The 25457-nt window shown below is 40.1% G+C and overlaps 1 protein-coding gene across 2 annotated transcripts; it reads left to right on the forward strand.

The window, feature by feature from the left end:
• The first annotated feature begins 676 nt into the window (after positions 1-676).
• Positions 677-20966, forward strand: ctnnbip1 (catenin, beta interacting protein 1). 2 transcript variants are annotated; one of them, XM_044038714.1, is made up of 4 exons: positions 677-807; positions 10074-10222; positions 11291-11381; positions 18148-20966. In XM_044038714.1, the coding sequence occupies exons 2-4, from the start codon at positions 10127-10129 to the stop codon at positions 18204-18206; spliced, it is 246 nt and encodes an 81-aa protein (XP_043894649.1). In that variant the 5' UTR covers positions 677-807; positions 10074-10126; the 3' UTR covers positions 18207-20966. The 2 variants fall into 2 exon arrangements, with proteins under 2 accessions (XP_043894649.1, XP_043894648.1); XM_044038713.1 differs by having other exon boundaries at positions 10108-10222.
• Positions 20967-25457: the final 4491 nt, after the last annotated feature.

The raw sequence follows: 25457 nt of genomic DNA on the forward strand, positions 1-25457 counted from the left end.
GATGTCTAATTTTGCACGATAGTTTCAACTGTCAGAGAGTTGCATACATTTGTTGTATCGTTCAATTGAAGAAACAAACTTGAGACAGCATTCAGTAAGTGCAAACCTCCACCAAGGTCGCTCAAGTTTTCACAGTGTCTGGAGCATCACTTAAATCAAATAATTTCTTCCTTGGGCGATAACTGAAATTCCTAGAGTACTAAATCAAATTCTGTCTTGCATTTTGGATTATGCTGCTCACAGACAGACAAACGTGGCCCAAAACATAACATTGTGAAAAATAATAATTAAAAGTTTGCTTTTTATGTAAAGCTAACATTTCTGGTCTACTTGTGATGGAATCATTTTCCATTGAATTTTGATGTGAAGATAATGATAATAACAAAAAATAAAATTCTACTAAATCTAGATATGTATATGGATTATTTCTACCTTGTAACCTACATCTCCAGACAATTTCATGAAAAATTGTCTTACATTTTGAGTTATGCTTCTCTTTGTGCAGTCCAGTGTTATTCAGTCTTTTTAAAGATATTCTCTGGTTTAAAACATAATCTTAATCTCAGAAAAATCCCCTCCGTCATGATGTCAGGCCTGCTCCTCAATCCATTTATTGCTATTTGTTGTACCGATAGCGCCCCTGGTGGCCGGTGGTGGGACTGATCAGGCAGCGGGGCTGCAGCTGCGTTGAGTCAGTCCGCCGTAGCTGTGCCGACTGGAGGGATGTGACCCCGGAACAGGACGCCCTCCTACAACAACACACCATTCATACAGAACACAGAAGAAAGAAAAGCTGGACCAGGAGGGGTAAGCTCACTTTTATGTCTTCTTTTCTTGACGATGTGTTTAGTGTCATGAGCCTTTTAGGTGCAAATTGTGTGTTTCGCTCCCGACATGTACTCTTCTGTGGCTGAGCAGCGGATACACTCATGTACCTGGATGCTGTTTGCACCCATAGGAACTTCATTCAGGCTTTTGTCTCCGGCATGCTAGCGAGCTAGCTCGGTTGTTAAACATTGGCTGCTTTCACAATAGTAACGCGGGTTTGACGGAGACTAGTGTGGGTAACGTATCTAGGTTAAACCGAAGACGGCTTGCATGTGATTGCAGATTATTATCCATGCGTTTTCCCGAAGCGGACATTGTTTAAGGTCCGTGTCGAGGGGTAGCATTTGAGTATCGCTGCTTGCTAGCAAGGCGAGCGCTGCTGCAGTTTGAACATGAAAACAAGAGCCGTTCAGTTATCTGCTGTTCTTTTTCGTGTTGCTGCAGGTATTTCTATGTTGTATTTTACTCAGAGATTATCCGTGAAGGAAAACAGTTAATTGCTCAGTAACTGTCCATCTCAACTACGTTAGTGCTTATTTAATTAAGCAGTCGCGCAGAAATTAATCAGCCGAATTTTGACTTTTCAAAAAATCGGCCTGTTATTACTTATTTATACAAGCACAAACACTTTTTTGACGTAATAAATACAAAGTACTCTCTACTGGATTGTTAAGGGTTTTTAAGCGGGGTTGTATGAGGGAGTTACACGGTGGTGCAGATGCTGGTGCTGTTGCCTCTCAGCAAGAAGGTAACCGAGTTAGTATGTTCCCCCATGGGCGCATGGGTTCTCTGTATCTGCTCTGGCTTCCTCCCACAGCCCAATACAGCTTGGCCATTCAGTTAATTGGGCAGTTTAAATTTAGTGTGAGAGTGAGTGGTTGTTAATCTCTGTTTGCCCTGGCGACCCTCATGTGGAGGTAGTAGGTGGATGGTTGAATGCATTAGCTATTGACATAACATTTCTGACGTTGCCGTTTCTGTGGAAAAGTCCAAGGCCAGGACACAGGATCTCACTGACAACATCGATGCCAGCAGGGCCCGAAAGAGAAAACAAAACTCTAGCCACTTAATGAAAGGATCACCTAATAAAGTCAGTGTCTGCTTAAGTCTACACTATCTTAAGAATGTGTTTGCTGCCATTTCTTGCAGTGAGACAACCTTTTCCAGCTGAAAGCTGAAGATGGTAAACTACTCATTTCCTGCAAGTCCATTGAGGAAAATCAGCACATTTCTGTTATAGCACACAGGGGATTTTAATCCACTGCTGTCTCCATCAGTAAGTCCAAATGTGTTATTTTGTGACTTCAGTGTTTTGAAATCCTTAATTTAGATTTATCTAAGTGACTGAAACTAATTTAATTTTCCACCTGAAAAGTCTAACTGCGACATAAAGCAGCAACCGTATTCTTGTTATTGCAGACTTAAGTAGTTGTACATATTAGGTGGGCCTTTTGTGAAGTGGTTAAATTATTTTTTTCCTGTCATCTCTGCTGGCAGACATGTTATCAGTGACAATAATGCATGGGTTACCAGGCTGGTTCACAGAAATGTAGACATGCTTGGCAGCACATTCACTGAACTCAGTGTTGAGAATGTGTCAATAATTTATACAACCAATGAACTTGAACTTTAAAAAATCCTTTTCCACCCAAACTTTTTGCAGGCAATGTTTATTTTTTTTTTACTGGTTTTATGTATTTAATATTTGGTTTATACATTATTTTTTAAAATGTATAAATTAATATTAATTATTATAAAAATATGTTCCTCTCTTAAAACACCTACCAGTCAGTCAAGTCAAGACATTGCTTATTATGCATAGAGGATTACATTACTGCTCCAACCCCAGGCACTGTTGTACAAGTGTCCTCTTCGATGGTTTTTCGTGTCAAAGTTTGATTTTTCACACAATTCTGTCATTTAACTTCTATTTTTGGATCATGCCACCCATGGTTGCATTGTGCCATGCAGCCTTTTACAGTGTCTGCTTCCCCCACATGTCAGATAGCTGACAGCTCTTTTGAGTGGTGAAGCTGGCACTCAGCCAGTTGCAGGGCACTGATGAGCCCTGCTACCAGTGGGTGGCAAGCACACTTGAACCCTCCTGGCAACCAGCAGAGATGATCATGAACCACAGTATGTGAAGCCTTTCGTAGTCCGCACATTCCCCCAGCTGACATGATTTTGGAGAGAGATTTGGACCGTTGGCCTTGCCTTCCTCCCCTCCTCGATTCACTTGCACACATTGAGGGCAGGTGGGTTTCAGCAGCTGCTCAACCCCCGAGTATCGATGGGACATCATCTGCTGCCTACGAGCAGTGTTATGTAGGGAGAGCTGCCTCATCACACAACCTCTTGCCCCGCATTTGGCACATGCTCCGCCAGCCTCTATTCGACATTTACCAGGCCACATTAGTGGTCTCCTGTGTCCTGCCACTCATATAGGAAAGTAGCTATCATCCATTAGTTTCTTACACACTTGACAGAAGCCTCCAGACAAAGAAAACTGCTTTTAACTTGAACTCACAGGGAAGCATGGCCATCTTCCCTGTGTGTAGCCCTTTGAATGGTTTGCATGGTATCCTGCACATTTGCATTTTCATTGTATTGTTCCAAGCACAGGGATCACGTAACTGTTCACAATTCGACGGTGCCTTTTGAAATTTTGCGGCCACAACCCCAAGGGACCAGCTTAGGGCAGCAGCTTCTGTTTCAATTCCTTTGAGAGACCTAGATGAGCGAGTGGAGATGCTCTGAGATCATAGACTAGATTTAATCATGCTATGTTGCATGTTCAAATTACGTATTGTTGGAACATCCACACAATCATGTTACCTATATCTTAGTATCTAAGTTATACTAATAATAGTATTTCCTTTTGCCCAGCAGAATTGTAAAAAACTCAAGCTTTCTAGTGGCACTGGCTATGTGTGTGTGTGTATATATATATGTATATACATACATACATATAATTTTTCTTGTCAACTTTTACTGTAATTCAAGTCTTATTATCAGAAATATTAAAATATTGAACCACACACATAGACCCAGCTGTGTATAGATACACAGGATTATTGGAGTTCATGCCTCACATGGTGACAACAAGACATGACCTACTTATCAGTCATGTTTTGCCAATCCACTTCATCATGTTTGTCCCCAATTACTATAGCCACTGTTGTAGGCACTGTACATGTCGGGAGATTGCTCCACACAAAGGCAGCATGCAGTCATCCAGTAAATCTAAGCCAGATTCTTTCTGTCCTGTAGTGTTTGCTTGTCTGGCTGGACCCCATGCTCCCTCAACCCAGAGGGTTGGTTAAGGCTGGTCAAGTGTGGTTAAGGCTGGTCAAGTAGTTTTCATAATGAGTCTGCAGCTTTGAATGTGTACATTGTATAGGGTCAAAGTGGTTTGAAATGAGGTTTGATTGGCAGAAATGTATCACTCACAGTTACGATACAAGCAAGTGTCAAATGTCCTTTTTAAACACGTTTATATTTTTCATTTACTGAGTACTTATTATTCATTACTTATTACTCATTAGTAGAGTGTGTGTGCATGCATGTCTGGTTGTACCTGCAGTGACACAGCTGCTCTACACACCCAGGCCAGGTTGTTGAGAGCTCAGCTGGCAGCCGCACCAGGATTGCAGCCTTCTTGAGTTTCTCACACATTTGCTTGGGATGCTGGAGCAGCTAATGATTGAATTCAAGTTATGTCTCCTTCTCAGTTTTTCTTCTATGCAGCGGCTGTCGACCTCCTAGAGTTCAGGCATATGTGTGAAGTTGAACTCTGTTCATCAGTTAAGACTGAGGACTGTTTCCTATTTCTGCTTCCTGGAAGTATTTGATTTGTAAAACAATCAAATGTTATGCACCATGCTATCCACTTGAGTCATAACCTCAAGTGGAACAGGCAATGTGTGATTAGGCTGGTGTACTGTCCCTGCCCTTCATGGCCCTCAGCAAATGTGAGGGCCTATCACATTGCATTCTGTCATTCCTGGCAGCAGGCACTTGCTTGCTGTTTGACCCAGCCATTCTGCTGAAACGGAGAGGAGCATTTCTGCACATCTACCCATCCATTTACACCATTTATCCTTTTGAGGGTTGAATTGTCTGGAGCCAATCCCAGCTGACTTCATTTGAGAAGTGGGATACAACCTGGAAAAGTTAGGTGAATGTATTAGTCCTTTCTCAATGTCAGACTAACACACCAAGATAATGCGATAGGGAGTTGAATTATTACAACATATGTTCAGATGTCAGACTAGAGTCGGGCTCGGGCTGGACCGGGGAATCTGCACGTGCCATAGTTTCCAACCTGCAGCTTAAATGCTGAAATAATAGAAGACGCTGAAACCCAGAAGAATAAAACAACAGCCACAAAAACATGGCGATTCAATAGGTCATTCAATAAATTGATTCCTCGCTAGTGCTTCTATGCATGGACCGTGGTCCAACTGAACTGTATAGTCACGCTACTTAACTGTGGAAACATGTAAACATGCTGACTACCTAACCTGCATGTCTTTGTACTGTGGAAAGATGCTGGAATAGATTGAGAGAGAAAACCTCTATGTATGTATGCGTGTATGTAAACACTGTATGTTATGTCTTTACTTTTTTTTTTTTAGAAATGATCTGAATGAAGTTTTAAGTTACCATTGTAAAACTCTGACCAGTTACTCTAAGTCACTATAATTGTCTTCAAGTCATGAAGTCTCTTCATTTTAGCTGAAGAAACATTTTTCGCTTAAATAAATAACAGAAACTCCTTTGTTTCACTTCCCCTGTCTGACAAGTCTAGTAATGTAATCCACACAAAACACAAAATAATTTTTCATAAGTCAGTAAATAAAGAGGCTTTAGTGTGAAGCTGAAATAATAATCCTATTAATTAATTAGCTAGGAAAATAATCAGTAAGATCAAAAAGTATTAATAGTTTCAATAATGTTTCTGGCTAAAAATAGTAAAAATAATTTCAAAAAATAATCAGGTTACAGCTTTGTTGATGAGATGATTTAGTGCTTTCTTGTCAAAAACATCTTAAACAGATTATCTTTGGATTTTGGGGCTGTTGGGAAAAAAAGACATTTTAAGATGCCACCATAGACATAGGGAAGCTTTAATCACCACTTATTCATGCTCATGCAAAAACCACTTATTTGATTAATCATCGTTGCAGCTCCAAAGTGATTTAGTTCCATATCAAATATTGTCTCCCACTGCTGCCATGGTGTTACAGGGAAGCTTGCCCTTGTGTTCTTTTCTGTTTCATTAAGTTTTCTAAGCGCAGTGTCAATGATATTTTTTCACTCAACTGCCAAGAAGGACGGCGACTTGATGCCTCAGTTCATCCCAACGTCATGGGGGGGATTAGGCTTAGATCAATTAAAGGAGGTCTTTGATTATGTCTAGAACATTAGCCACATGTGTGTGGAGGAGGCTGAGCATCCTCTGAGGGATTAGTGATGAGCCAGCCTGCCTCTAGAACCCAACATCAGGCATGCACAAAGGAGGCAGAGAGGATCCATGTCATGATACCACAAAATATGTGTGTACATCAGAATAAACCCAGGTTTGCTGCACGAAACAATGGTGCTAGAGCATCCTGCAACTCTGGGGCTCCTGTCTTCTCTTGACATTTTTGCAACTGACCTGCTGCACTTAACAGTACACACCTCCTCGTAGCAAATGGGGAAAAAACTTCACTGAGTTACTGGCACAAGGCTTACGCTACATTGCGCATCATAAACCAAATGGTACACACATGTCCTGAACTGTGACAAGCCTACCGAACGGGACGGATTTTTTAATGAACCGTTTCACCCCTAAAATCACCCAGTAAATAGGTTTTTACCAGAAAGTTGTCCTTGTAATTTCTTGACACATCTTTTATATCTGCAATAATTGGAATTTTTGTGATTTTTGTCACTATTGTATGACACAGAAAAAGAACAATGAAGCAGTTATTAATTAAAAATAGTCAACATGAATTTATAATACTTAATGAAATTATTATTTTAATGATGACAAATGGAACATCTGACAATGAGGACAGATGGGACATTCTTCATATGTATCAAATTGATTTAATGTTTGAAATGTAATCCAGCACTGATACCTCGAAGGGATTTCTTAAAGGGTTTAACTCTGGAGCAGTGAGGCATTAAACACCCGCCACCTACTGTCTAGAGCATTGCTGAAATTGTAAGGATGGCTGAAAAGCAAGATGGTTCAATTGGAGTGCACAGATTAAATTGCCTGTTACATAATTCTATGCACAATGCCGAAAACCTATTATACGTGTTATCCAATTCACAGTGGCAGAACTATCATCATTCCACTTCTGCCGCTGCTGCCTGAAATAGTATCATCTACAAATGAGCATTTCTGCCCCTTCTGAAGGAGACGAGGCGAACGCTACAAAAGGATAGATGCGATCTGACTCTTTTTGCTGAATTATTTTTTTTAGGTTGGGTACAAACCTGTCACAACAACAGAATAATGTGACTGATCAGTCAAATTTACAATTCCACAGTGCTTTGACTTCCTACGGAGAGTCTCCCAATGGAATTATATGCGCTATGTTTAAAGTTCTATTAGCAGTTATGGATATGAAAGAGGGATGAAATAAAAATAGACTTAAAAAACCAATAGCCACACCATAGATTATGCTATATATGGCCAGTTCAAAGGCAAATATCTCAGAGTTGTTAATGATGCAACCAATAGACCTAATTAGAAACAGATGATGTATCAACCTTTTGTGTAGAGAAGATATGAAAATGTTTAAGAGTCAAGTCTCTAAATTAATTAATTCATCAATTAATTCTTAATTCATCAATTCATCCATATTTATTTTGTTGCAGTATCTTGTGTTCAAAAATCTCAAGACAGAACTAAACATTTTGACAATTTGAGAATCCCGTTCTTTAGTTTAGGGATGATATTGGTCAAGATCACTGGATCAGATATCGGACAGATAAAAATATATAATCCAAAGAAATCCTATTTTGACATGCTTCAATATACACAGGCTGTATCTCAATAAATATTGGCAACTGCATTTTAGCTGGGTCATGTTGTGGGCTGTTTATTTCCTCATTTTGGGTGAATAATATATGCAGTTTGAGAATTATGTCTTTGAAAATATGTGAAATGGCAGAAATGTGTAAAATGGCTGTATCATACTGATATCGGCAGCTCAAGTTTGTGATATCAGTATCTGTATCGGACCCAAAAATTGGTTGTTGTTTCTACTTTTCATCCACTCGTACATAATGATTTATTCCCATCTCGTTTCTTTCATTCTTCATATTGTATGTGTCTTCTTTCTGGCTGGTCTGTGTGCCTGCAGTCTCAGGTCTCCCCATTTGTCTGAAGTGTGGAGCTTGTAGACATGATCAAACGTGTCACTGCAGCTGACTGAAGCCACCGCCACTCCACCCCCTACACTCTACCAACATCCACACTTCATCACTACCCTCACTCTAACACATACATGCAGTTCTACCTCCACCACCCCAGTGCCCTGAGGGTCCACTCAGCTACTGAACTGACACCATCTTTTCACGTGTGTCTCGCATTGAATCTCAAGCCACCCTACAATGAAACGAATGTCCAATGTAAGGTAGTTTGCTGTAAATAATATTTGCATCTGCCCCTTATACATTGTCCTGCTGCTGCAATTTGTCACTGAACAGACAAGAGGACAAAGTCACATGTTGGTTTTGCAGAAATTGACCACCAAAGGGTGTAATACTTTTGAAAACTGAAGCCAGAAGCATGTTGTCCAGCTGCTCTGATCTGGATGAGTCCACATGCTCACAGTGGAACCCAAATGCCAGCCAATAGCCAATGGTTCCTCATTCATCCTCCACCCCTGGGCTCTAGGAAGGGGGGGCGACAAGCCAGCTCCTCAATTAAATATAACCCCACATCAAACAGCCTGTCAACATGCATTAGTGGTCCTTTGTATAGATAAGAGGCCAAAATAAATTGCTAGAACTATCATAGTCACTGCGGCGTTATAAAAGATTCTGAGGGGAAAACAAATCCTGACTTGCGTACTTATATTCTCTATTCTATTTATTTATTTATTTATTTTTTCATTTAAATGTTTTATTTAGTTTTGTCTGTGAGTTATTCCTGCTGCATCGTTTAGCTTTTTCAGTTAGAAGGTTTAGGCTGTATGTAAATCAAGCCGTGCTGTATGCCTCATCTTGTTGGTGGGTTATTACAGAGATCTGATGCGACAGCAACCAACCTTGATGTGGGTGTGCTATCACAGTGGAACCTATCCCTTTTCCGTCAGCCGCATTAGCTTTGGCAGCTCCTTTTATCATCTGCCTTCACTCCTTCCCCTTTTTTCCTCCCCTTCTGCCTGTATTTTACATCTCTGTGGAGTGACAGAGAAAATAGGTCATTAGTTAGATGGAGAATAAGAGATGGAAGGAGCAGGCAGTGGCAAGATCTGTGTGAAAAACGTCATACAATATGCATGAGAGGCGTTCATGCTGTGAAGTGCCAAAACTGCACTGTGACTCCCAAGGCCAATGACTTCTATATCTAATGTGATCACTGTTAGGATAATACGAACGTAAAGCTTATTGCTTTATGCATCATCTACTGTATAGTATTTTGCTTTATATTAGCAACACATATATATTTCCACCCTGATTTTCTGCATGTGAGAAGTCTGATTTGAAAAACACTTAATAATTTAAATGCAGTCAGTCTTTTATGTTGTTACAGTAATTCTCCTGGGTCGTTAGTTCAGTGCTGCAGACTTTTTGAGCATTAATCCTGTATCTTCTGAAGAGCACCAAAAAGGATGTTTTAAGAGGTTGTGTTTTAGAGGTTAACAGGTATGGGCATTTCTATGGCTGAAACCAGTGCTAATCTTTGGAAATTTGGGCAATTGTTAATTAATTTTCTTTTTTCCCTCAAACTGATGAACATTTATTAAATAACACTTGGTCTGTCTCTCCAGTCAAATGGGTGGAAAAAATACATTTAGTGACTTAAACAACAATGTGTCAACTGGCATAAATAAGTAATAATCAGTCAATAAATGTTTATCGCCTGATGGAGATTCAAAAATAACCCGACTGACTAATCAGTCTACCCTTTGTTCTGTTGTTAGATCACTGTGCAGTTGCCATAGCTATCATTTTTCAAGGCTGCAAGTTATTATCTTAACAGGTATGTGAACAACATTTTGTGTGATTTTTCACAGGTCTTGTGTAATCTGGATTTATTTGTGTGTCCAGAGCCACAGGAGCAGGGGGGATGAATCGAGAGGAGGCCCCGGGGAAGTCTCCTGAAGACATGTACATCCAACAGAAAGTGCGGGTCCTGCTCATGCTTAAGAAAATGGGATCAAATGTAAGTATGGCCTTTTTTTCCTCTATATTTAAAGACATCCGATCACAATTGTTCACTTTGAAACTATTGTGTCAGAATGTGTACAAAGGGGGTTTACAGAAGATCACAGAGACATTCAGATTAATAAATTCATATTATTACACCTTTATTCTAGATGTTTCATGTTTTTGTTTTAGAGTAGCTAATCCCCTTGAGAAATTGCATTCTTAATGTTTGTAGCCCTTCAGCCTCCTGGTTGTCTGAAAACAGATTTTCATACACCCAATGTTGTATCCAACATCATTCAGCAAACATCTCCATGCATCTAGGCAGAGCATGCAGCAGCCCCACAGATGTGTTTTCTATTCAGCTCAGGTAGTGATGGGAATTCTTGTCTAAATGGCTCTTTGACAGTGGGGAGGAAGTGGGCTGTTTTTGCTGCCTCTGGATGACAAAAACCTGACTGCAGGTAAAGGGGTTATGAGACTGCACAGGCAAGTTGACATAAAAAACAAATACGTCCTCCATTAAACCTTTTTAATAAGATAAGCCAATTTAACGCTGAAGTAGGCTTGAACATGGATAGTCGCAAGGAGAAGCCAAAAGGTTTTAAGAATATATTAAATATTATGGCATGTGTTTGAAAACAAGATCAGCAAAGCTGGTGCCTGTTATACAAAAGGAGGATTTAATGTTATCAGAGTAACTTCAGGTTTAACTTTGGTTGTTCAGGGTTACAACTTGGGTCCACTTCTGACACCAAAACTGTCTATTATAGTATTTCAAAAGCCCAACTGCTGAATTATGTGTGTATATGTGTATGTGTATATATATATATATGTATATGTGTATATATATATATATATATATATATATATATATATATATATATATATACACAGATGTATACATACATATATATATATATATATACATATATATATATATATATATACACAGATGTATACATACATATATATATATATATATATATACACACACACACACACACACATGTGTGTGTGTATGTCTGTCCTTTAAGATGAAGGTTTGTGTTGTAACATTTTTTCTTTGTTTGCTGTTCTTCAGCTCACACCGAGTGAAGAGGCTTTTCTCCGAAATTATGCAGGTGTGGTCCACAGTCAGATGAGCCAGCTACCACAGCACAACATAGATCAGGGTAATGTTGTGAGACACACACGCACACGCACTTTTGGTTTTAAATCTTATACTTTTGGTTTAAAAAGTGCTAGAATAGATGGTGATAATGACGGTTAAAAATAAATGCCATTTAAAACACCGTTCATCTACAAACACCACCCTCACACGTTGCTGAGTTGGTTTTGAGCTGAGGGAAAATCCCTCCACACACAATTGCTCCTTTAGAATCCGTTCCCCAGCTGGCCTATTGGATTCCCTGACTGAGCACAGAGGTTGATCCAGCAGCCCACCAGCACTGTAAAATTACTCATACAGCAAACATTAGTGTGGCTGACTGGAAACAAGTGACTCAACTTCCACATGAGTGAATTGCCAGTATCACTCCTGTTTCACACAAGTGGCCCAAATAGAAATCCACATTTAGTATAGCAAATCTCTATTCTTGTATGCTGTTGTTTGCTTGATAGTCATCTTGCATATGGGGTCATATTTCTTTAGGACACTGGGGAGCGCCGTTGAGCTGTTTTTAGCTCCTTAATTTTTCATGAGTTCAAACCACAAGGGGGTGCTAGAATAATAGTGTGTGTGGAGTCACTGCAGTAGCCCGATTAAGCGGAAGCATATTCTAATATATGATGTTGGTTCAAAAACATAAACTGCTCTGCAGGCTTAGTCCAAGCATGGGTGTGACACATGAGGCCTTTCTGTGCTCTCTCTGCAAACCCAGCTTTAAGTCTTAATGTTGGTGTTGCGTCTCCATGTCTGTGTCCTTAACCTGGGATGAAGATAGACACAGTTCTTTGAATTGATAAATGTGTTGTTTTCTGCTTTAAATTAATATTTAATATATTACATAACAGACACGTTGACCTTGTCTGTTTAAATTCAGCCCGTTCTGCAAAAAGCAGTGTGTCATCAAATATTTCAGGGGCATTGGTGATGTGTAGATGCATTTATTATTATCATGTATGCTGTCAGGTGGACAGCAGCTCCTCTTAGACAATTTAGTTTGTTTTTAAAGATACATTTATGGAGTATGTTTTCAGTGCAGACTAATCCACAGTCTGTGCTTCTCCATGTCTATTAGTAGATACAGAACTCTGTGTCTTTGCTGTGTCAATACTGCCAGGAAGATTCTCATTAATTATGGATGAAATGACTGGTGAAAGGTGCTCCAACTATGCATTATACATCACAAAAACAGACACATTTAGCATCATCTGGGAGCCTGCCTCCACCCTGGTGTGGCAATGAATTATTTGTGGTCTGCACCTTGTCTAGTCATGTGATTGGGTATTTTGGAGGTTTGGAGTTTAGACCTTCAAAATATGCAATGCTGAGTGAAGGACACCAGTCTGTAAGCATCAGCACAATTAGGATTCTTTGACATGGTGAATATATACTTGCATACATGAAGAAGGAAGTCCAATATTTGATCTCATTTGGACTTTGTGATTTGTGTCAATATTTTGTGTTTTAAAATGTAATTTCAAACAAAATATTGAATAAGAACTGAAATTGTGCCTTGCATGACAAGTGCAAATATATAAGTATTGAAATGATATCTGGTCTTTTATTATTTTATCACATAATTAAACGCTTTGTCATTTCAGTATTAAATATCAGTAAATTTGGAAAAAGTTATTTATTTTTTGCAGTGCAATTTCCAGCCTTGAGTATAGGGATGGGTATTGATATCAGTCCAATACTGGTCAAAATCACTGGATCGGATATCGACAAAAAATACAACTATTTAAATACAAATCGGCAAAAGTCGAGTCATGTTTGGGCTGTTTATTTCTTCTATTTGGCAGAACAATATTTGTTACACAGTTGGAGAATTATTAAGTGACTCAGCACAAATGTGTTGTTATCTGCTTCATATGTTCATAAATGGTCTAAAATGACTGTATCACTTGTATTGAAACTGAGCGTAGTTCAAAGTAGCATGGATACCAGTCACTTTGAAGGCTCTCTCTGGAGTGATGGTGTTATTGGTTAGATATGACATCCACAACGAATGGTAGCTACCCAGAGAGAATTAAGGGAACAGTGACATAGTGGAGAGACAAGCAGGTAAAGACTACTCTTATGTCAATAGCTAAAAAATACACAAAAGGCAGTGTGACAGATGGGTAGCGTCTTTGCTGTTGTCAAACATATTCTAAGAAAACAATTTCTGCCAGGGTTGAAGTCAAATCCATCCAGAAATATTGTTCATGCTCTGCTGAAATGTTATTCAGTTGTTTTCTTATAAGAAACAAGATAAAAACCAGCTAGAGGGAGCCCCACTCCTATTCTTTTAAGTTTATAGGTCACTGAATTTGCATTTCAGATCAGTTTTAATTGGCTGATTATAAAACATGCAAATACTGAATTTTGTTTAGCAATTCAAATCAGGCCATAGAGTGATTTCCTTCTCTGGAACTGTAGATATTTTCTTTCACGGTATTTATTTAATTATTTATTTATTTTCTGTGCTGCTTTTCTGCACGATAACCTTGATGTAGCTCAAATGTGGCGTCCCAGAGGAGCAGATGATGTTCGGCAAGCAGGACTCAACAGGCTCAGTTTAAACACTGATTATTATTGGAAATGAAATGTCAGCTCATTACGCATTTCTTCTGTGTCTTTGTTTCAGTCCAACTTGCTCAATTTTTGGGGAAGTCTGAATAATAACTGTCACTCCAGTGCAGTTAGTTTTCTGTGTTTTGTGTACTTTTGTCTGCTATTCTGAGTTTTCTATAACTGACATCATGTCACGTCATACAATACAGTTTGTCAGAGCCACACATAATGGCAGCAGTTGCTGGGCTTGTTTGCCTGTCTGATTTGACGAAGGAAATTCACTCCTCCAAGTGAAAAACGTCTGAGGGCCATAACAAAAGAGGAGAGATGAGGAGTCCCAGGAAAGCAGCGCTTCCCTGTGGGCTATGGTGTTGTTGCGAAGCGCTGCGTCAGTAGATTGGAGCAGGTGTCATTAGGGGGCCTGGAGACAAGCTGGAGTGCTAATTACACAGCCAGAGTGTGATATTCTAATCTCTCTCTGCCAGACTCTTCTCTTCTTACAGAAATATGGCCTCTCTCCTTTCAAATATTACTCCAGCCCTGTGTAATCAATACAAAATCTTGTTCTTTTTTCATGGGAAACTGGCCCAGCAATCGTGCAGTCGTAAAAGCCGCCCCTTAGAACTGAGAGCACAGTGACACAGAGTAGGGAGCAGTGTGGTATCGATTCATACATTGTCCTGCTCCTCACTGCAGCATGATTCAGAGCCAGGCCCTCAGATTTATGAACCACCACGTCTACCGAGCTTAACCCTCCCAAACACAGAGGCACAATTTTCTTCTCTCTATCTCAAATGTGTCTTTTTGTTTGAAGTTTTATAGATGAATGTTCTGGAAATGTTTTGGAACACTTTGTCCAGTATGGATGTGCTGAATCAGCCATCATTTCCTTTCAGACTGCGGCTTCTCCATATTCTGATTTTGCATTCTGGGCCTGCTTAGTAAAATCTGCTGCATCATAAACTCTTTGCGTATGGCTTGTAAAATGTGAGATTAATTAAGACCATTTAAAGGCCTCATTTAGACTAGAAAAATGACACTGAAAGTGACTTGCTGTTACTTAAAATTAATGTCAAAGCTTGTTACATCTTATAAAGTTGTCTTTATATTGTTATAATATGGTAAAAATGTTGCCTTTCCTTCATCCAGTGGACAGAGGTCTACTGAGATAGTGTATATGAGCTCCTTTTTAAGAGCTGGTCGGAATAACAGTGAAAAATCTCATCAAGATTACAATCATGCAGACATACATTGGTTATTAGAATTTAAGTTAAGCTTGATTTAAATGAAATAGATGGGTAGGGATGTTGCATTTGAATAAGTTGCTGTCCTCTGTGTTACTGTCTGTAGCCGTTACCCTGAAATAGCATGGGGATCAAGTGTATTAGAATACACCCACTGTGTTTGTTTATGTTACCATGTTGAGCTGGACCACTCACCTCCCTGCTGCGTGGCTTGCTTCTTACCCCGCCCCTGCTGTGGGTGGAGCTTTAGCTGACCTTGCTGAGATTGTGACCTCAGACAGTGTTGCTGCTCTGACTAATGCTTCATCACTGCAACACTAGAGTCATATGGCTTTATCAAGGCTCATATCATCTTTTTAATTTCAGTACAAACTCCACTTGGGTTCATTCACAGCTTTTCTTTCCCGAGAGGGTTTTGTTGATGTGTGTAATCTTTCATGCTCCCATTTTTTAACCAAATATCAATTCATGTTCTCTCAGAAGTGTTCAAGTGAAGTGATTCATTTAATACGTATACTGTTGTTTTTGTTTGTTTTTTTGGTTGTGGTTTGGTTTTCTGACACATGAACGTGTCAGACAACAGTCATTTGTGTTGATCATAGTTATGCGCTCTCTCTTACTCTCTCTCTCTTCTTTGTTATGCACTAGGGGATGGGTCTTAGGTTGTTGTTGTTGTTTGTTTGTTGTTGTTTATGTAATCTCTTGTGCAGGGTGAGGAGGGGATCAGTAAACAGTCAAGGGAAGGGCTGGAGAAAATCCAGGCTCTGAGCTGCACTGAAACACACCAAAAGCTGCTTGCTCATAAGCAGCAGCAGCAGCAGGAGCAGACTGCCATCCTGTGATGCCCTCTGATTTTTATCTGTTGCTAAGCAACAGCTTTGAGGGACTTGACGTTTCCATCATGTTTGGCTAGAGCTTGTGTGTGTGTGTGTGTGTTTGTGGCAGGGTGAGGTCTGAACATGACTCTCAATTGACTCATTCAAGTCAAACAGATATAGCTCAGTCTTCCTCATGACTCTGTGTGTGTGTGTGTGTGTATTTTGAGAGTGATTCCGCTCGTCCTGCAGCTCAAGATGTGTATTTCGTATTAACTTAACTGTCCAGTGCCCAAGGGTGAAGGTCCTCTTACAATAACATCATCATTCAGAGTGATGTTTATTGTGATAAATGGTGTCATTTTAAGGTCCATTGTCAGAACCGAACCAGAGCTGAGAGGAAATCGGGTTTTCTCTTGTGTGATGTCACATAATTCTCTCTTATTCAGGCATCATTATCACTACATGCTGTCTCCAAGCATATGAAATTTATATTAATTGAAGTCTAACAACCAGTATTTTCTCATCATCTTTTTCTAGTTTTTGTCTCTTGCTGCTGCTTTTTCCCCCGTTCACTTATCTTTCCCATAACCTAATCTGGTTGGCCAGACTGCTTTCATGGAAAGGGATGAACTGTGAAGATGAGTTAATTTTAAAGTGCACCTCCTCTGAATCTATAAATAAAGACACAAACATTCACTGTTTGAGGGTCTGCGCCGTCTGATGTTGATGGTCCACCTTGTGCCGGATACACGGAGAAAGCTCACAGTCGCTGGCCTACTTTCATATCCCTGCAATGTTTAAATCTAACAAGCACTTGATGGCTGCAGTGAAGAAACCCTTTTTATAGCAAACGAGTGTGAGGTGCCAACAGGAATTCTTCTCCACCATGTGCAAAGGTGTGGAACTTGGTGTTAGTGATATTTCTGTCTGTATCTGTTGACTACAGCTCCCTTACATCAGTTAAGAATTTGAGCAGCCTACAAATGTTCTTGAATGGACTTTATAGTCCCGGTTATTTATATTTGCTTTGTCTGTCCGGGCGTGACTGTTCTGCATGGTGAATTTGCAGTTTTTACTGTGCTTTCAGTCGTGGTTTCACAATTGTTTGAGTGTTGGTTGCCAAGAAACAAATGTATTTTACCAGGCTGCCAAATACAACGATGGAAGAAAGTGTATAATCATTTCCTGCTTCAGTCTCATCTTTTACACAAGGTCTTCAATACAGACTTGACTTAAAGAACTGTTGAACACATTAATCATTGAAAGAAGTTGGTGCAATTTAATTTTCTATCATTTATCAAAGAAAGATATTTCATCAGGGGCGGGCAGCAGACTTCAACAACTAGATAAATTAGAGGTGGCAACAGACAAATGAAAGATTACCAGCTGACTAATGAAGTATTATTGTGTAATGGGCACAATCTGTCTGTTGACTTAAATAGGGTGATGCTGTAATTATCTTTGTTGTAGTTAAATTGCTAAAAGTGAAAGAGTCACCAAAGGAAAGTAAATGACCGTGAGTCAAAGCTGTAGCAGCAAAGGGGATTGAACAGGATTGAAGTTACAGATCCAAGTGTCATCATGGCAGAGTAGTAGAATCTGTCAGCAGAATATTCTACGTTCTATGGTATCTGTCACCGGTGTCACCAGTGGCTTTTCACAGTAGGTGAACATGTTGTTGATCTGTATTTCCCCAAAGAGATGATGAGATGAACATGAGACGATGTTTTCAAGTGTCTTTTTGTGAGAAATCAGAAAGCTCCTTTTAATTATGGTTTTAGCATACAACCCGATTAATTGAATATCCAAATAGTTGAAGTATCTGTGGGGTTTTTTAATAACCCAGTCCAATTGCCCTAGTCCTTTTCTAAGAGGGACTCGTCTTCTCATGCTAAATGATAAAAACAAGTGTTTTGGGGGGTTTTTTGTCCCCAAACATCAGAGATCACATTGTCACAGAGAAAAAAGTTTAATACAGTTGATTACTTCATTTCAGTCACGGATGCCTGATGGGGGAACAAAAGACATCTGTGGACTCAGGCCACCATTACATTTGTTGTTTTAGCAGCAAACAGTATAATTATTCTCTTTAACTCTTTAATGGAACACATCCAGAAAATACTTAATAGTGATTGTTTGCTGTTGCATGCTGTAGGTGCTGAGGACGTGGTGATGGCGTTCTCGCGATCAGAGACAGAGGATCGGCGACAGTGACCCTGGACCTCCCCATCCTGCCTCAGTGTCCCCCGCACCCCATCCCCGCCCCCCACGCCCTACCCAGCATGTGATCCACAACAACCCAAACTCCACCGACACGACACTGACGAGCTCAGGAGAGGAGGAGCCCAGCGACGGGACAGAAGAGGAGGGGAAGAGACACAACAGGAGGTGGCTGCCTCGCTCTCCCTCAGCCTTTTCCGCCCCCGGCTCCTCCTCACACACGCTGGCACACCGTTTTACCTGAGATGCACTCAAGTGGGTCACTGTGGGGTTGAAGCTTTGGCAGTCAGTAAAAACACTCATGGATTGTGTGTGTGATTGAATATCAAATGTAGTCTTTTTTTATTCTGGTCGGAGGGAGAGGGGTTTTTTTTTTGTTTATTTGTTTGTTTTTTGTACTATCTTGTCTGTGTGGAGACTCGAGGCAGTGTTACACGTTTTATCTGCTGTGGTCACTGGAGGAACTGACCAGTTAGCAGCCTGAATGAAGCAAAGAGAAGGTTAGTGTTGGGTCGAGCAGCAGGTGTGAAGATCGTGGTCACGTTAGGGGAGAGATTTTAATCATTTCTGCTCACCCTAACGCGGCGGGAAACGTTTTTGATTTAGCTGTTTTGTTATAAAGGCTTTAGTAATACGTCGTACCAGAGGCCTCGTTTATAAACATTTTGTGTGCATATAAAAGAAGCGTGAAAGATGCATTCGCAAACACCTAACTTTATGACCCCTGTTTGAGGACAGTGTTGTACTTGTGAGCAGATCTTCAGTTTATAATTGGATTGGTCTCACAAAAGTGTGCGATGCTGTAGTAGCTGGCATACAATAACAGACGCTTAAATAACAAAATAAGTGTCCTTTTAGCTGCATGCGACACCATCATAGTGCTTTACATTTGTTTTGAACAGTTTGGGTACAACTCATAAAGTGACACACTTAGTTTTCCAGTATTATTCCAATACATTGTTAGTTTGTTTTCTTTGTATAAGCCAAACACACTTGAACGCCTCTTTTGTGTCAGAGAATGATTTGTCTCTGATCTCACGGCCGAGTTTCTCTCATCAAATCACAAACCACACTCATGATTCTTCTGCTCTTAACGCTGTTTGTATTAACGCTCACAACGGGTCCGTCTTTAATCGTCTGTGTTTTATTATGGCGGTTAACGGGGCGCCCATGCTGTGGCTTTTGACGCGCTCAATTTGATTTCCTGGGTTAACACGAGGATATAGGTATTTGAGTTTTATAAATGAGGCCTCCGCTCGTTCTCCTGCTGCTTTAGTTTTAACCAGAGGCTGTTGCAGGTGCAGCAATGCTTTTCTAATAAAGGAAAGCTTTAAGAATGAAAGACACTAGCAGGCGTAATATTAAAACACAGGTGTACACGTTCTCCCCAAACAAATACTAGTTTTGTTTTGGGTTATTGTGACTTTTTTCTTTTTTTTTAATTAATGTACAGATAGTTGGGAAATACAATAATGATTTGATTGTGCCAATTGTACTTTTTCTTGTTTTTTTTTATCTGTAAGATAAAAATTAACATATTGATTAAGAAAACTGATAAGAGACAAGTAGTAGTTGTTATTTATTGTTTTCTGAATTGACTCCCTGTTCCTCCAACACATCATTAAAGCCGGAGAACCAGTAGATAGTTGAAGTATAACGTTATCATTATTATTATTATTATTATTACTATCATCAGCAGTGGCTCTTTTGTTCACACTAAAATCACACAAACTCTAATTTATAACTATCTTTAGCTGAAACACATGAAGCCAAACATAAGAACTGTGTGCTAATGCTGACTGTACTGTATCTCTTGCACTATTATCAATGGGATATTTGCAAAAAATACATTTTGATATTTAGCACAGGGATTGTGTTTGGTTTATTGATAAAGGAATCTCCGTAAACATGTTTTTATTCCTTCCTGATTTACAAAAAACAAAACAAAACCCAATCTTCTTTTTTCATTTACTCAACTGGAAATTCTCAAATGAAAATTTGTTAACAGTCAATATTTTCTTTTTTCTTTCTAGTGACATGCTCAATATTTAATGTGTTTAAGTACAGTTTGTTAACTTGTATAACTTAAGATAATTGTAAATCCAAGCATGTCGTGGTTTATAACGTGCATTCATGTGGAGACAAGGATCTTTGCAGACTTGACCCCATAACCATTGTTTAGACATTCTTGACATTTGTGGAAGCTACTAGCTCTTTAAAAAAAAAACTTTCAGTAAAAAAAGTTTTCGGTTATCGTGACGGCAATAACGTCTGTTTGAACGTTTACTGCGATGTAAGCGGCTCACAGATCCGTCACACTCTCCGGATACGGCAAAGAAATTTGTCTTAATGTTTACTTTTATTTTGAAGCATTCTTTATTTGTCTATGCATTGTTTCTTTGTTTTCTCTATAAAAAAATGTGTCTTACTGTACATTTTACCTATCAGGGTTGTTCTACAGCCTTTGTTCAAGGAGTGTGTGTGTGAGCGTGTGTGTGTGTGTGTGCTGTACGTGTGTCTGTGTCTTTTTATTTTCAGCATGCTGATGTCTATGTATGTTTTCACTGTGATAACCTGATGTTGCCCAATTGTCCTTTTTTATTATTTTTTTAGTTTTTTGTTTTTTTTGCATTTGTATTTTGTTTTCCTCTCATTGATTCGTTGGTTTTGTTTTGTATTGCTGCTGACCTTGTCTTGACTTAATGCTTCCAAATCCTATACCAACTGAACCATTAAAAAACTTTTAAACCGTGACAACTGACGTCTTCGTCTTTTCTTGAATCACAGAAGTTTAGAGATGACAAACGGTTTCATAATCTGATTCATAATCACTGGTTGTCCTCGGATTAGGCCTCACACAGAAATGAGTAATCTCCATTTATTTGCTTATTCTCTTGCTTTTGTACAGACCAAAAACCTTGGTCTACACTTTAACGGTTGAAATGTGAATTCTGCTGGAAGAGCTGAATCAATATGTCAGCATTTAGATCTAGTTTGATGTATCCCAAGTTGTTTGGAGCTACGAGTGTATTTATGCTACTAGTTTCCTATATTGGCCATTTTGACAGGAGGAAAGAAAAGCACAGGTGTAAATAATCAACTGCTCTGCTCAGCGGCTCATCTTCCCAATGCATATATTCAACTCACAAATTACAGTTACTACAAATATGGCACAAATAATAAATCCATAATACAGTACCACATAGTGGTTAAATATGGCTATACAAATAAACAGAAGTTATGACTCAAACTTATATGTGCGCAAAAGTGGATATGTGTTTCAAGTGATTTTTTTTACTGTATAACTGTACTGTATATTGTAAAAACTGTATATTTATTGGTTGGTGTATTCATTTCATTGATAGAAGGGCTTGAGGGGCGCCCCTCCTGTAGAGGGCAGCAGTCTGCAGACAGCCATGTCCATCACAATAGGGACATTGCTTTCCCCTGAATTCCACGTGTAGGCTTTTGTAGGCAGGTTGATGGAACAAGATAACACACTCAGGAACATAAGAACATGCTTATGAAGACCATACAACTTGATAAAAAGCTCCAGAACGAGTGGCTAAATACTAAGGGAGACCACATTCTGCATTTCAGCTCCACAGAGACTGACAGTTAATGCGGTGACACCCTATGAGTTGTACTGTTTGTGACACACTGTCACTTAACAACACATCCTCGTTATCAGCCGCAGCCCCCCATGCATTCTCCCTGTCAGGTGTTAAATTGAGCCTGATGTTAAAATGAGACGTAATCTAGTCATCAAAATGGAGAAGAAACTGGGCGTTGTGTGTTTTCTCTGCACTAATGACAAACATCTGTTTACCGTTCCCATGCCTTCATTCGCACAGATGCGCGAGTATCCTGCAATTTAGAGGCAGCGAGCTGTGGGAATGACACCAGCTGTTGACCAGTTTTCAGTTTTGGTGCATTACTTTATGTCATTTTAATCCTCTGTTTAAGTTGTTGCTGAGTGTTCAGACCTCCACAGCATCACCAGTATCACAGCAGACCCTGGTGGAGCGTACTGATGGATCATTACTTTATCACAGTCCTTCAGATTCACATTCAGATGCTCTTATACACGCTGTTGGAAGAACAGAGGAACAGGTGCAGACTTTTGTCTTGTTCAAATGTAGATCAGTTCTCATTCCACAGGTAACTATGACTCTGGGGCTGCAGGATCCAGATCCAGGCTATTATTAGGGCCAAGGACCTATTGGAATTCCTGGGGAAAAAAGTCTCCCCATTTCGAATTTTGGACTAAACGTTAGTGAAAATTGCCAAAAATATTTTATGAAATAAGGGAAGTGGTGCAAAAATATCACAACACTTGGTGGAAATGTCACAGCCCAAGACGAACAAAAACAGACTATTAGAACCATGTCCTCAACTCAACAGGAAGTTGGCCATTTTAAATTTGGCGTCCAACTTGACGATTTGCACGTTTCATAAATTAACTTGTTTGTGTACGTTAATGTACAACAACAAAAACATTTACATTTGTACCACACACCTCAAAGATGGAAAGTTATCAAAAGATATTGCAGATTCAAAAGAGGCGTGGCCAAGTCAACAATCATAATTTTGGCATATTTTGACCATTCACCACGAAGCAGGAAGTGCCCCGTAACTTCGCCATACATTGACCAATGGGCTCAAAACTTCATATGTGACAGAAAAAAGACTGACTTTGAACACGTCTACGAACATAACCTTGACCCAACAGGAAGTCAGCCATTTTGAATTTAGCTATCGTTTCGCCACAAAACAGGAAGTTGACTGTGTCTTTGCTGTACATTGATGTCATACATGAGAGAAGAGACCCGGCCAGAAAACATCAGCACATGAGTCAAGGCCATAGCGCCACCTGCTGGCAGGGTGCTGGCTGCGAGGGCCCCACACAATGGTTCAAATTGACATCAGTATAAAGTGTTTTCAACAGTTTATGCCACAGCTTGTATAAAAGACTTTATAATACTATAAATGTATAATCTCACACATTACACGTTACAACGTTACATATATCTGCTCCTCCTGGTCTCTACCTCACTATTTTAGAAAGCAGGTTTGAAGCTATACGACTCTCATGACCTGACACTAAAATAACTGCAGCCCGTGTACTTGAGAGGGAGGGCGTGTCTACAGCCTGAGTGAATGTGATCGGCTCCACTCTGCATCTTCAAAGCAAAAGATGTCCCCTTGAAAAAAGTGTGGGAGCAGTGTCTCGCCCTCCCACTGCATCACTCAGCATTATTAAGCAAAGACGGAGAAGAGGAGGGAGAATGAGGCATGCAGGCACAGAGGACACATATTATTGTGGAGTAATGCAGCAGTGCTCTCCCACCCTCCATAAATCGCATCACTAATAGATGAGATCTGCTCCCAGTTTCTTCAAAAAAATCTCCCCACAGAGTCAATATGCTTCCTTTTATGCATCAGATGCTCAGACTCTGATACTGATCTGTGCTTTACTCCAGTGCAGTATGACTGACATATGAAGACATTTTCTTTACAGTCTCTCCTGACATATGAGTGCTCACTGAAGAGCATTTCATGTTGTGCTGTGCTGTCTGACGGCTGATGGCACAAAGGAGCTGCCCCAATGCTCTTTGAGGAGTCTGTGGCAGAACGTGTCCCTGAGTTGCCTCAGTTCAGCACCGAGGGGATGAGAGGGATTATCCGTGAGGGCTTTTAGCTTCGCCCTCATCCTCCTGTCTGTCACTGCCTCCACACTGTCCATCCTCACCACAGAGCTGACCTTCAAGAAGAGGACACTGGCCACCACTGGTAGCAGCCCAGTGCACATGCCTCCTCTTACAGCCTGCTCTGTCCCTGTCCCCCTGTAGATGTAGAGGAGCTGCAGTGTTAACTGACCAGTGCAGCTCAGGTACTTGCAACTATCTGCCATCTCCACCCCTTGCCCATGAACAAAAGAAGTGGTGATATATAAGGAGACTTTGTAGAGAGGGTTTCCACCTTTCAATTCCTGGGAACGCACATCTGTCTTGTGGTCAGCAAACACATCTGCTCTCGTTAAAAAGGCCCAGCAACTTCCTGAGGATCCTTAGATGGAACAAACTGCAGTCAGTCAAGACCAGTTGTGACTTTCTACCGTGCCACAATTGCGGGTGTGCTGGTTTATGCCATGTCTGTGTGGTACGCTGGGCTGCACAGTGGCCGTCAGAGGAGAGACTGCAGAGAGAAATAATAACTGCAGAAAAGATGATCGGCTGTTCACTTCCCTCCCTGGACAACATTGCCAGTTCCACTCTGGAGCCAAAGCAATTGTCAGAGGCCACTTCCATCTGAACCACCACCTGTTCAACATGCTGAACTCTGGTAGGAGGTACAGGATCATCAAGAGCAAAACCAACAGATGTCTTTCCATGGGCTGCTCGAATTGATGTGCAATGATGTGGAGAGATCATGTTTGTTTGTTTGTCCGCATTCTGTTTTTATATTTAATGCACTTTACAGAAGTTGCTTTTAATAATTTCGGAATGTGGATGTTGTCCATGTGTAGGAAGTCCACCACCAGCCACTCAGATGTTCAGAACCCCCATGATGTTGAGCTGCAGATGGTTCCTGTCTCATCATTCTGCAAAGTTCTCCGTCAGGTCATAAGATACATAACCCCGTAAACCACATACAGTAAATGAAGGATGAAGCGTAGCTGTGGATACATACTGGCACATCCATACGACTAAGTAAAAATAATAACAGTAAATGCATGTCACTGAGGCGTAGAGGTTGACTGACCACCTTATTTGGCTCAAAGTCAAAAATGTTTAATCTGAGTGTTACATGAGCCTTATCACTGTAGTCAATTATTGGATTATTTTATTATTAAAGGTATACATTATCCACTTATACCTTTGAGTAGCTAACCCCCCCTCAAATGTCACACACTGAACCTTCTACTATTTGTAAAGCACTTAAAAACAACCACAGTGGGAGCAAAGTGCTGCACAGAAGAATAAATAAAAGACATACAAACTCAGTTTAAATTGTCAGATTATATCATGTTCATCATGTAGGGTTCCTGCTTCCAATCCCAATTCGATGGCACCCAAATATTCTGGAAATTCCTTTTGATGCATGCCTTTGAACACATGTGGAGCCCACACTGCTGCATTTTATTTCGCCACCCAGGCTGTGGACCACACTGAATGGAAGTGAAACCATCTTGACAAGCAGTTTTTCAACCCTGCACCAGATTTTTCTTGATTTTTCCTGAAT

This window comes from Solea senegalensis, linkage group LG11 (genome assembly GCF_019176455.1).
Source record: "Solea senegalensis isolate Sse05_10M linkage group LG11, IFAPA_SoseM_1, whole genome shotgun sequence".
NCBI lineage: Eukaryota > Metazoa > Chordata > Actinopteri > Pleuronectiformes > Soleidae > Solea > Solea senegalensis.